This window comes from Lolium rigidum, chromosome 5 (genome assembly GCF_022539505.1).
Source record: "Lolium rigidum isolate FL_2022 chromosome 5, APGP_CSIRO_Lrig_0.1, whole genome shotgun sequence".
NCBI classification, from domain to species: Eukaryota; Viridiplantae; Streptophyta; class Magnoliopsida; order Poales; family Poaceae; genus Lolium; species Lolium rigidum.
Window position 1 is genome coordinate 241,638,692 of NC_061512.1, and position 11,850 is coordinate 241,650,541.

Consider the following 11,850-nt stretch of genomic DNA (forward strand, 5'->3'; position numbering starts at 1 on the left):
ATATATACATCATATGAGCAAATGTGTTCGTGAAAGTTCTTTTATCGCTCGGTTGTTAATCGAATTGCTTGAGGACAAGCAATAAGCTAAGCTTGGGGGGAGTTGATACGTCCAAAACGTATCTACTTTCCCGAACACTTTTGCTATTGTTTTGCCTCTAATTTATGTATCTTGGATGCAACTAACACGGACTAACGCTGTTTTCAGCAGAACTGTTCTGGTGTCTCGTTTTTGTGCGGAAATCCAACTTTCAGGAAAAACCTCGGGATTTTGACGAAAGGGCCTATTTTCCCAGAATACTGATGGAGCCAGAAGAACAAGTAAGGTGGAGGCCCGAGGGCCCCACACCATAGGGCGGCGCGGCCCAGGGGGGCCCGCGCCACCCTGTGGTGTGGCCCCCTCGGCCGGCCTCCGACGCCCTCCTTCGGACTACTTATTCGCCTCGACCTAAAAACGCACGAAGAGAAGTCGAAGTCGCCAGAAACCCTCCAGAACGCCGCCACATCGCGAAACTCCGTCTCGGGAGCCGAAGTCTCCGTTCGGCACTCCGCCGGACGGGGAATTGGAGGAGATCATCACCGCCATCACCGCCAACGCCTCTCCATCAACCAGCCATGTTTCCCCCATCCATGTGTGAGTAATTCCCCCGCTGTAGGCCGAAGGGGATGGTAGGGATTGGATGAGATTGGTCATGTAATAGCATAAGATTGTTAGGGCATAGTGCCTAGTGTCCGTAGATGGTACTTTTATGATATTGTTGCAACTTGTTATGCTTAATGCTTGTCACTAGGGCCCGAGTGCCATGATCTCAGATCTGAACATGTTATTGATTCATGAAGATATTCGTTGTTTATGGTCTTACCCGCAAGTTGTATACACATGTCGTCGTCCGGAACCAATGGCCCCGAAGTGACGAAATCGGGACAACCGGAGGGAATGGTAGCGATGTGAGGATCACATGTGTTCACGGAGTGTTAATGCTTTGCTCCGGTACTCTATTAAAAGGAGTACCTTAATATCCGAGTAGTTTCCCTTGAGGCCCGGCTGCCACCGGCTGGTAGGACAAAAGATGTTGTGCAAGTTTCTCATTGCGAGCACGTACGACTATAATTGGAACACATGCCTATTGATTGATTAGTACTTGGACACCGTTTTATTATTATCTGCAAATATCCTGCTATGATTGTTACATGAGTTTCTCTCATCCATGCAACGCCCGTCATCCGTCTCCGTGCCTACAGTATTTTAATCCTGCTGTTTACTAAAATCACTACTGCTGTCTTTGTTACTTTGCTGCTGTTATTTTACTACTCGCTACTACTATAAAACTGTTACTATCGATAAACTCTTGCGAGCAAGTCTGTTTCCAGGTGCAGCTGAATTGACAACTCCGCTGTTAAGGCTTTCAAGTATTTTTTGTCTCCCCTCGTGTCGAATCAATAAATTGGGTTTTACTTCCCTCGAAGACTGTTACGATCCCCTATACTTGTGGGTCATCGGGCCTTATTGTGAGCCCACTTTGTTTGTTATATTTATCTTATTTGCTCAATATGCATGGAACCAAATGATAAATGGTTATGATTTGTTTTGTTAGCCTAGGAAATGGATGGAAGTCGCACCCTTCTGTGCTAGTCGTTTGCTGGATCGATGGTATTCGAGCGTGCGCACCCATGCTTTTATTCCGACCGTTTGGTTCTGGAGGGTGCTGCGCGAAGCTCTTTTCTGTGTTGACATCACGTGACAGCTGGTCCATGGAGAAGTCAGAAGAAAAGAATATCATGAAGGCCAGATTAGAGGACTAGCTAATGGAGGTTCAAGTCTTTGCGATGTTGAGGGGCTTGCTTGGTGTTCCGTACTTCACAGCAGTGGTATGAAAGTGTGGGTGACATCACATGTGAAGTTCGGAGTCTTACCTTTCAGGGTGAAAACCCAAGATCTGGCTTTAACTGGTTGTGCCTGAAAATGTCCTTGTTGAAGATATTGTTTTGAGAGCGGAGACTATCTTCAGAGTGAAAATCTAAGATCTTTGATCGGGCGACGACTGTGCTGGTGCACTGTTCCCTTCTTAAAGGCGTTGCTTTTGAAGAGTCTGAATTTCAGGTGTTGTCTTGGTGGTGTATGTATTACTGTTGCTAGGGCTGAGATACTCTAGCGAAACTTTTGTTTCTAGTTTTCTTTTTCTCTTTTTTAGCTGTGTGCATCCGTAATGTTATTAGACCATTACGTTGTTGCAGAGGTTAGGTGTAATTGGTATCTTTTCATATTAATATATTTCCTTTATCGAAAAAAAAACTTATATCATATCCTTCCTTGACATGCATGGAGCTAGGCAGCGACAATGCAGGACCGAATGGCATGCGCTTACAGTGCAAAGGGTCGAAGATAACACCAAAATACGATTGATGTAGTCAAGTGGACTAGCTAGATCTTTCTGTAGGGGAGTGCAAAGTGTCAAAACTTGAAAAAAAAAACTCACGTACACTATCTTTTTTTGCACCAAAATTTGTCTTTTTTACACACGACAGTAAAAATGTCGGTTTTTCGTGGAACCACTTTGCAAACGTGTAGAACTTCAAGATGTACCTATTAAATTTTATGTCCAAACTTTTCAATATTTTTAAAATGTATTTAAAATAAAATTGAAAAACCGGGAGCATATGCTCCTGGGTGCCAAAACACCACTCCCATTTATCTTTTTTTTAAGAAGATGCTGGCGATTTATTGACTATAAAAATTACGAGTATTACAAACCAAGAGATCACCTCGTGCTGAGCAACATGCTTGAAAGAACATAAGTTAAACTCAGCGGCTAGGTTTTTTTTTTTATAGCGGTAGCTTAATTTATCTATCTAGTCTGATTTGATTTGCGTGAGGGACTACCATACCAGACTACCAGCGAAGTTCTATGCAATAAAATCTACGCATAGAATCAGTGCCGCTACTGCACTGCCTCGATGCCGGATATATAGGGTAGTTAAAGATGCGAGAAAGTTTCTTGAGGGCTACATATACAGAATTCAATTCGGCACATGGGAGCATATGCTCCTGCCACCAGAATTGAACAAAAAATTCCACGCTTACGTATTGACATTCTACAAGTTATAAAAATGTTGGTTTTTTTGCAAAACTTGATGTCCATATGTAGAATGTCAATACGTAAGCGTGGAATTTTTTGTTCAAATTTTTTTGACACTTCAAAATGTTTTTCCGGTGGCAGGAGCATATGCTCCCATGTGCCGAATTGAGTTTCTGGATAAATCCAGTTATCTTTCTTTGCACCTCATATGTAACATCCCGACCACCTCTGTTACCCATGACAGCAGCCGAGATCAACTTTCCGGTCGGTCACTCGTCCTCGCATCGTTCTAGGTCAAGCACGTTTAACCTCGAATTTTTTGGGTATGAGCTTCCGAAAAAGAAGTTGCACTGAGCCCTGGACCGCGATGTCACACTCACCCCCTTTAAAAGATCGATGTCCTTCTCAATCAACAGCAAACTAGGAACACTTTATCCTCACTCGTGCCCCGATGCCTATGAAAAACAATCATCTTTATCCGTTTTTGAAATCGTATATTTCTTCAAGCAATTGATGAAATATCTCTCTAATCTTGCTACTAATGACAATTATTGTAAACATTTGCAAATCCTTGTTCTAAATTGTGTGATACAGGAAATCATGTTTATTGGCTAAATCTGGAGCAAAAAAGGGAAGAATCATGAGTTGTCAATACTCACAAGTCAACTAGGGTGGAAGATTGGAGTCTAGGCGTGTTAACGAGCACTGGAACGAGTAATGCTTGTCCGTACCGCCCGTCCGTACCACCTAGCATGGACTTAGCCTAGTCAAACCGAGCAACTTTCTTGTAGGTACCTACATATTTCGAGACTCCAGTCGCCGCACAGAGAGCCTTCATTTTCAGATTGCATCAGAAACTCACCCGAGGAAGACCCACCGCTTCACCTCCACGATTGTTCATCATCACTGTCTCCATCTTCATCTCATAGCCATAGCTATAGCCATAGCTTGTAATTGGGATCTCCTCGCGACTAGCGACCTTGTAAGAATATTTGGTATTGATCTAAGTAATTCTGCAATGTTCTCTTTCATTGATCTAGTTGATCTAGTTATTATGAGTGGGTAGTGTCCTCACGGGCTGCGGGTTGAGGATTATCCTCGCAACAATTATATGCGTCTAGTTACATGGAAATATTATGCCGTGATTCATACGAGATTTGTATTTGTATCATTTTCTCTTACCTCAATCCGAGGACTTGTGAGGTACCCGAAACCTCAAGGATTGATCAAGGTTCTAGGTGAGATGTGTGGTAAACGGCGTCCACGCGTGAAATCTAGTGACATGAAGGGGAGCATTCGTTTAGTGATCCACTTGGAAACAAAAGGAACATAATAATTCTTAATGTTTTGGTATGTATTTTATTACTCAATAATTGTTGATAGTCCGGTGTTTCGTGGTATAACGATTGGACCAAGAAACTATATGCTATGCCAGTGGCTCGTAGGGGTAGTATTCATGGATATGCTGCCCACAAATCCTATCTATGTTAGATCATCTACACATGAATGTGATTAGCTTTATCTTTATCCTATATGTATGCATAGCTGCAGGTGGAACTTCAGCCCTGGAATATCTCCATCCATCGACATAACTCTTGTAAACGTCTTGTAAACATCCATCGATACAAAGTAAACTGGAAATGTCTGGTAGATAAACAGAATTAGCAAGTCTTGTAGATGATCATTAACCATCATCAAGTGTTTCTCAATGTTCGATAAACATAGGCATTCTAGGGAAAAAGCTATTATATTCCATCTGTAATCTAGATCGAAGGTACCATGCCCATCCAAGATCAACTTTTCGGTTGGTCACCCATCATCAAATCGTTTCGGACCAAGCACGCTTAAATTTGAGGTTGTTTGAGGATGAGCTTCCGAAAAAGAAGTTACAACTTGTTGATATGAGTATCATATGATATCAATCCTATTATGCCCTAGGTCAGGATGTAACATCGTATTCTATGGAGGGCGGATGAGAAAATACTACATGTTGTCAAAATGATGATACTTCTTCAATAAAGCTTTAACGGCTTGAAAAATCCTCATAGTACAAGAAGGCCCATATTATAACCATGAACACTCAATATTGTCCTATTTTCAAGCCGGTAAACCCACCGACAGGCCATGTAGATATCATAGGCTAGAATTTGAAGTTAGCATCTAAGACTACGAATATTTCTATTTGGATGGCCCTAAATATTCAATTGTGCTACCACAACCCCTTCCCAGATACAAAGCTTGACCCCTCCTTATCGGTTTGCATTCGATCGCTCGCTCTCCCTCCCTCACCTCCATACCCAAGCCCCGCTCAAAATTGGTATTGGCTGTTTGCCTGATTTTTACATGTTAACCTTAGTCTTTACATCATCAAATGGAAGATTATATGTCATTGGAACTTTCTCCATCCCACGTGGTTATTTTTACTCCTCGCCTCATGCAATCGATCAGACCGGAGGAAAAACTTATAATTCCCTAGATGAACCCATGTTTAAGAACTATGAATTCTCTAAAGTCAACCCAATAAATTTGTTAGAAATGTCAAGAACAAGAGAGGAAAACAAATGGAACACAAATCATACTCGAGTTAACAAATGTGAAATTTTTGTGTTAGGTTTGTAATGTCAGTATAGTAACTAGTAACAAATGAATTGATGTGTGAAATGTGACCTCACACCCACAATGATCATATCCTAAATCATACTCCTTTGCAGCCCGAGCCCATTGTAACCCTAGCGAGGCCCTAGGCAAAGTATTCTATAAACGAAGGTTGGTCAATCTTTTGGTTTGAGGTATAACGTCTAGTACTACTCCCACCGATCCAACTAGATGTATCTAGACATATTTTAGTTCTAGGTACATCCATACTATTGACAAGTAATATGAATCATAGGGTGTATAATAATGTGTATTATACCTCCTCAATACTTGTCCCAAGTCCCATAAATTCAAACACATTTTAGCCTATATATTTTACCTAAAATTGCAACAAGGAGTTAGGTCCGAACGGAGTAACTAAATTGAAACATCATACCAGGATGATCTTCTGGCTCCTTATAGAATGTGTTGAAATTTTCAGATTTTTTGACAATTAGAATGGCAGTTGTTTTTAGCGGGAGCATATGCACACATGCTCCATGCTGAATTTCTAGACTTGTTTTTTCCACATAATAATATTTGCTGATGTAGTGATGTTGAGAGAGAAGAGAACTGACTTTGACTTTGTGCTAAGGTCAAGTCAAGGTCGTTCTAGGCTTGAGGTTACAGAAGTCGGCAAAAACTAGCCTATATGAAGCAGCCAAAGTAGGAAACTTTATACAAGTCTACAACAATCACAAAAAGAATACGGAGCGCAGAGAATGACAGAATAGTGTACTATACTTGCAGAGAATCAGAACTTTGGGACATGTATATTTGCTGCCGACATTCCATACTTGTCTGCAACCAGTTGACCACGAAACTGAAATCACCAGGACGAAATTGACTAGAGTAGTTCTTTAGTTGTTACCACAGCATCATATATGAGATTTTTGCACAAGAAAGAAGAAGAAGAAAATCACATCGGCAAAAAGCTTAAACCTAGTAGCTAGTCTTCGGTTCGAGTTTGTTCAAAGACTTGTTTGACTCTGCAGCGTAGCGTGTTGCCTGCTACGCTAGCGCTACTCCTCGGAACTGGAGTCCGTCAGGCCCTCGCCGTCGTACTCGCCCTCGAACCCCTGGTTCTGGTCGCCGGCGCTCTCCTCCTGGCCACCGGGTTGCTGGTCCTGTGGCTCCCCTCCGGCTCCAAACTGCACCGGGCTGTAGCACGACTGGGGCTGGTAGTTTGCGAAGCTCATGGCCTGTGCGCCGGAGAAATTCATGAGGTCAGGGGTGGTTTGGAGGGCGAAGTAGTGAGTCGGCTGGTTGGCCGCGCCCGGGGCGGCGGCGGGCTGCGGCGGGAACATCCACACTGCTGGCATCATCTGCTGCTTGGCGTCGCCGGAGGCTGGAGACGGTATGGCGTAGAACGGGATGGGGCCGCCTGCGGGCGCCGCAGAGACGGGGGCGAGGCCGCTGGAGACCGAAATCGCGCCGCCGCCGCCGTTGCCCTGCAGGAGGGGGTCGGCGGCGACGGGGTAGAAGGCCGCGGGGGGTGCTGTGAGGAGTGGCGGCGCGCCGGCCGCCGCGCGCGTGGGCTGGAGCTTGCGGCGCCGCTTGGGGGCCGGGTCGGCGCCGGCGGCGGCCGACTCGGTGGGGATGCGGAGCACGCCGTCGACGGTGGTGGCGATCGCGGGCACGGTCCCGGTGCCCGTGGCGGCGACGATGGCCGGCTCCGACTGCTGCAGCAGCCAGCGGATGGTCTCGCCGTCAGACTTGTGGCCCAGCTCGGCCGTGAGCCGGGCGACCCGCGCCGCGCAGGGCCCCGCCATGCGGATGCGCCGGCCGCGGCCCTCCACCTTGGTGTGCCGGTCGCGGCTCCGCGGCGGGACCGCGACGGCGAGCCCGAATTCCCCCGGCGCCTGCTCCGGCTTAGGCACGACGGACCCGTGCGCGGCGGCCGCCGGGACCATTGCTATGGCCAGCGCGGCGTTGGCGGCGTGGTAGTGCCCGTCCGTGTGCTGGTCGCCATTGCCCTCCATGGGAGATCGGATTTGGGTGGGGGTAGTTGTGCTTGGCTCGCGTGGCGTGGTTTACGGATTGGCGGCGGCGGCGGCGGCTGTTGGCATCCTCGGCGAGTTCTTCGGCTCAGAGTTTATCGCTGGGCGGTGGGTCCAGCGGATAGGGTTTAGGGGCCACCACTCCGCCGAGTTATATTATGGGGCCTGCTATTCTTGATTCGGCCCACCACCAAAACTACGGTTAACCATGTTTTTCTTTTCTGTTTTTTAGCTGACGTTTTTTTTCCTTTTCTCATGGAAACTGTCCAACACCAGGTATACAAAAGACAACTGCCAACACCAAGGCCTTGTTTAGCAGCCCGATTTCTAACTAGATGCACGTGTTTTGATGTCCACCCAAAACACGTTGGAAAATACACTAAGAAACACTAAAATTCACTCTTTCCAAACGAGGCCTAAGCGGAGGTTGTTGCCGCCGGCAAGGTAGTGTCCAGATTTGTCGGCGAGTTAACAGAGGAATGCAAGAAACAATGCAGTAGCTCATGAGCAAGAAACCAATGCTGCTCAGAGGAAGTTTTTCGTTGGCATCAATATGACATGATGCAATTACCTATGAAACCATGATGTGGCTGGTTTCGTTACTTTTGGCCACGACACTTACACCGATAGTCGAACACTAGATGCAGGCGGTGGGTGATGATTTCAAGCTATATTCTTTACGCTCAAACCAGCGCATACTATTCATTTGCAGTCCCGTTATCACCGATAGTCGAACCTGGCCCGTTTGCCGGATTGTGTGAGAGATAAAGATTGTGTTGACGGCATGGGAATCCTATATGCAACGCCGAGTCACTTTGTTCTACCGAACTGTTTAGCCAATTAGGTTTTCTGTGGGAGCATCGTTTCAACCTAAATAGTGTCAATTTTTCCTAGGCCGGGCCGTTTACAACTTCAATTGTAAGATGTGGCAAGAAAAAAAAAAGAAACTGCTAAAAAAAGTACCCCAAAAAGCACCCACAAGTGGAAAATCGAGAATCTTAAGGCGAGATGAAAAATGTTGTTTGTAACGAGAATCTTTGAATACCATGTTCTGTAATATCTACACATATAGGGGTGGGCTAAAAAACCAAACACTGAAACCGAACTAATCGAAACCAAAATCAAATACATCGAAACCAAATTAACCAAGATCGTGCAGTTTCGGTGCATACGAAGTGGTGTCTGTGTGCTCAGCAGTCCATCGTATGTGTAGGTAGCTTCTCGTCATTGCCACTCGATGCGTGACTATCTCGTGCACGCCATTGTACATTCCCAACTTTCTTTTTTGTCACGCTTTGGTCAAATCGGTTAAAATCCAAACACCAAACTGAACTATCAGGTAACCGAACCACCGGCTAATTATAAAAAACTGATGTAATATTGGTTGCCATTTTACATTACCCGAATTACCAAAAATAACAAAAAATCGAACCAAATTTTCAGTTAAAACTGAATACCCATGCCTGCCTACACACAAGAAGTTGGTTAAATGGAAAATTTGAGAAACTTCAAAATAAACTATTTAGACTCAAAAATTTGAGACAACATATCATTGACTGAACCATAGCGTGTGACGTAACTTTGAGTGGCACACCAGTTTATTTTTTTTTTAAACTTTTGGGTGGCTGATACGTGGCTCCCACATCCGGTGGCTCCACACGTCAACAATCCAAGGTCATATAATTTAGGTAAGGTTAACTAACACTTCATCTTTCATGTATATGGAAATAGATTAGTATGAAACATAATTATAGGTGAGAGCTATGAGATCACATCATGAAGTTATATTTAAAAATTAGAGAGATCTTCAAATATTTGACACCATATCTGATATCTACCCAGTGTACCCATAACTAAAAAAATCATCTCAGAATCCGATATATTTTAAGTAATCCAATTTTTCTGCAAAAGCCTGGAAGAAGTACTCCTCAGCTAAAGAATTTGATCTTTCGTGTGTATGGGGGTAGATTACGATGAACTCTAATTTTACGTGAGATCTATGAGATCAACTTATGAAGTTATATTTAGAAATTAGATAAATCTAGAAATATTTGCACCATATAGTGTACTCATAACTCAAAGAATCACCTTGGAATTAGGTAGATATACAAAGTTTCTGGCTTATGCTCTGAAAAAATGTTCCTCAGGGCATGTACAACAGGGTGACATCAGTCTTTCCTTACAATCATTACGTCGGATTTTGTGCTCTAGTTGGAGGAAAAAGAACAATGAAAGTGAGGTTGCCTTTCTATAGTTAAGAGATGATCACTTAAAAATAAGAATAGGCTATTTTCTCCATTGTACCATGTGTCTTCCCTTATCAACCAAATTTCCAACTAAATCTAATTGATTTTTCATTAATTGTAGAGATAACCATAAGAGATAATGCATTGTATCACCTATATTTAGTGTCTTCTGTAAATGATGTTGACCGATAAGAAAAGGCGAGCCTTCTCCACCGTTGTTCATGCCCTAAGGAACTTAGCGAAAACTTTATATTTCTTGTATATGGTAGTAGATTAGTATGAAATATAATTTTAGGTGATATCTACGGGATTATCTCATGAAGTGATATTTAGAAATTAGAGATTTCTACAAATATTTGACACTATATCTATGGAGTGTGCCTATAACTCAAAAAAATCATCTCAATCCAACCTATTTTAAGAACTCCCTCCGATCCATAATATGTGTTGGTGATTTAGTACAACTTTGAACTAAATTGTACTAAATCACCAACACTTATCATAGATCGGAGGGAGTAACAAAAATGACATATTCGACTATGAATAGTCTAATCTTTGGTTGAATCGCATTCTTCAATATTCAAGGCCAATTTTGTCTTTTCTGCTTTTTGGCATATGTCAATTTGGAGCTACGTTTTTTTTTGGGATTCCGTATATGTGTAAATGCGAAAAAATTATTTTGCAAAAATGTGTGTTTTTTTTAAATAGTTTCCTAGATATCACCTAATGTGGATTCTACACTAACTCTCCTGGTGCATATAGAGCTGAGGGCAAAATTTAAACGCAAATTACGGTGAAAACTCCCTCTAAACCAAGCTTTATATTTTTATCCAATCCTGTAGAATTATTTTATAAAAGATTACAATAAGTTGTGAGGGTAATGTTCTATAAACATGTGATTTGAAGCTCCAAGCCTCCAACTAGTATAAGGCACATGAAAAATAAATCAGACACGAATAGGTTAACCTCTCAAACGAGGGAAATTTGCTAATTTGGATTCATACGCCTCTCAAATGAGAAAAGAAAAGACAGGTTCATACGCCTCTCAATTCTCAAATATACTTTCCAAAACTGATACCCCGAATCAAATCACAACAGATTTGGCAGCCACGTAGTAATTATTCTCCAAAAAAAGGAAACGAAGTTTTTTTTTTGAACTTAAAACACCTTTCTCATTAAAATTAGCCAGCAAGCCACCTCATTAAAAATCTTCCAGCCCCCTTAGGTACCCTGGTAAGGAAAAAAATACGAAAAGAACTTACTGGCTTATACAGTTACAGAATAGATACATCATCTGCAAGCGCACTAAGAATGAAGTCAGGGGGATCATCCAGCCACACAATTGACTCTGTTCCTCCTGAATGTCTAGTTAGTTCGTGCGCTACTGCATTAGCCTCCCTAGGACTATGGGAAAAGTCAACCTCCGTAAAACCCCTAAAAAGGAAACCAAGTTAACTAAACGGATCCAAATCCAATCCCGTTTAAGGAACGGAAACGACATAAAGAAATCCTGGGGGCATGCAAACCGAAAGATCGAAACGCAAGGTTCCGGAAACAGCACGCATCGATCGAGCCATGGATTTCCCAACCGACGTGTTACAAGCGATATAGGAATATGATATAAATGGTTGACCTAACATCTTTAAACTGGAAGAAGAGGTTTTTATAGCTAGGAGGAGAACTAGTCGTTTTGCAAAGTCCGAGCAAAGCAAATCAGCAGAAAGTTGGCAGCGCGGGGCCATAGGCAAGTCGAACCAACGGCCGGGCCATGAGCCGGACCAACCAACGGGCCAGCCGAGAGCCGGCGCCTGGGTCGGACCAGCCGGCAGCTACCGGCCTGCTGACGGACGTGACATGGATTTCACTCTGTTCGTCAGAAATTAGAGCATCTCCA

At 43.5% G+C, this 11,850-nt stretch overlaps 1 protein-coding gene across 1 annotated transcript; it reads right to left on the minus strand.

Moving 5' to 3' along the window:
* Nucleotides 1-6,461: 6,461 nt before the first annotated feature.
* LOC124657353 (transcription factor PCF2-like) lies at nucleotides 6,462-7,692 on the minus strand. Its single transcript, XM_047195922.1, has one exon. It carries the CDS (start codon nucleotides 7,690-7,692, stop codon nucleotides 6,733-6,735), a length of 960 nt encoding a protein of 319 aa, XP_047051878.1. The 3' UTR covers nucleotides 6,462-6,732.
* Between the last annotated feature and the right edge of the window lie 4,158 nt (nucleotides 7,693-11,850).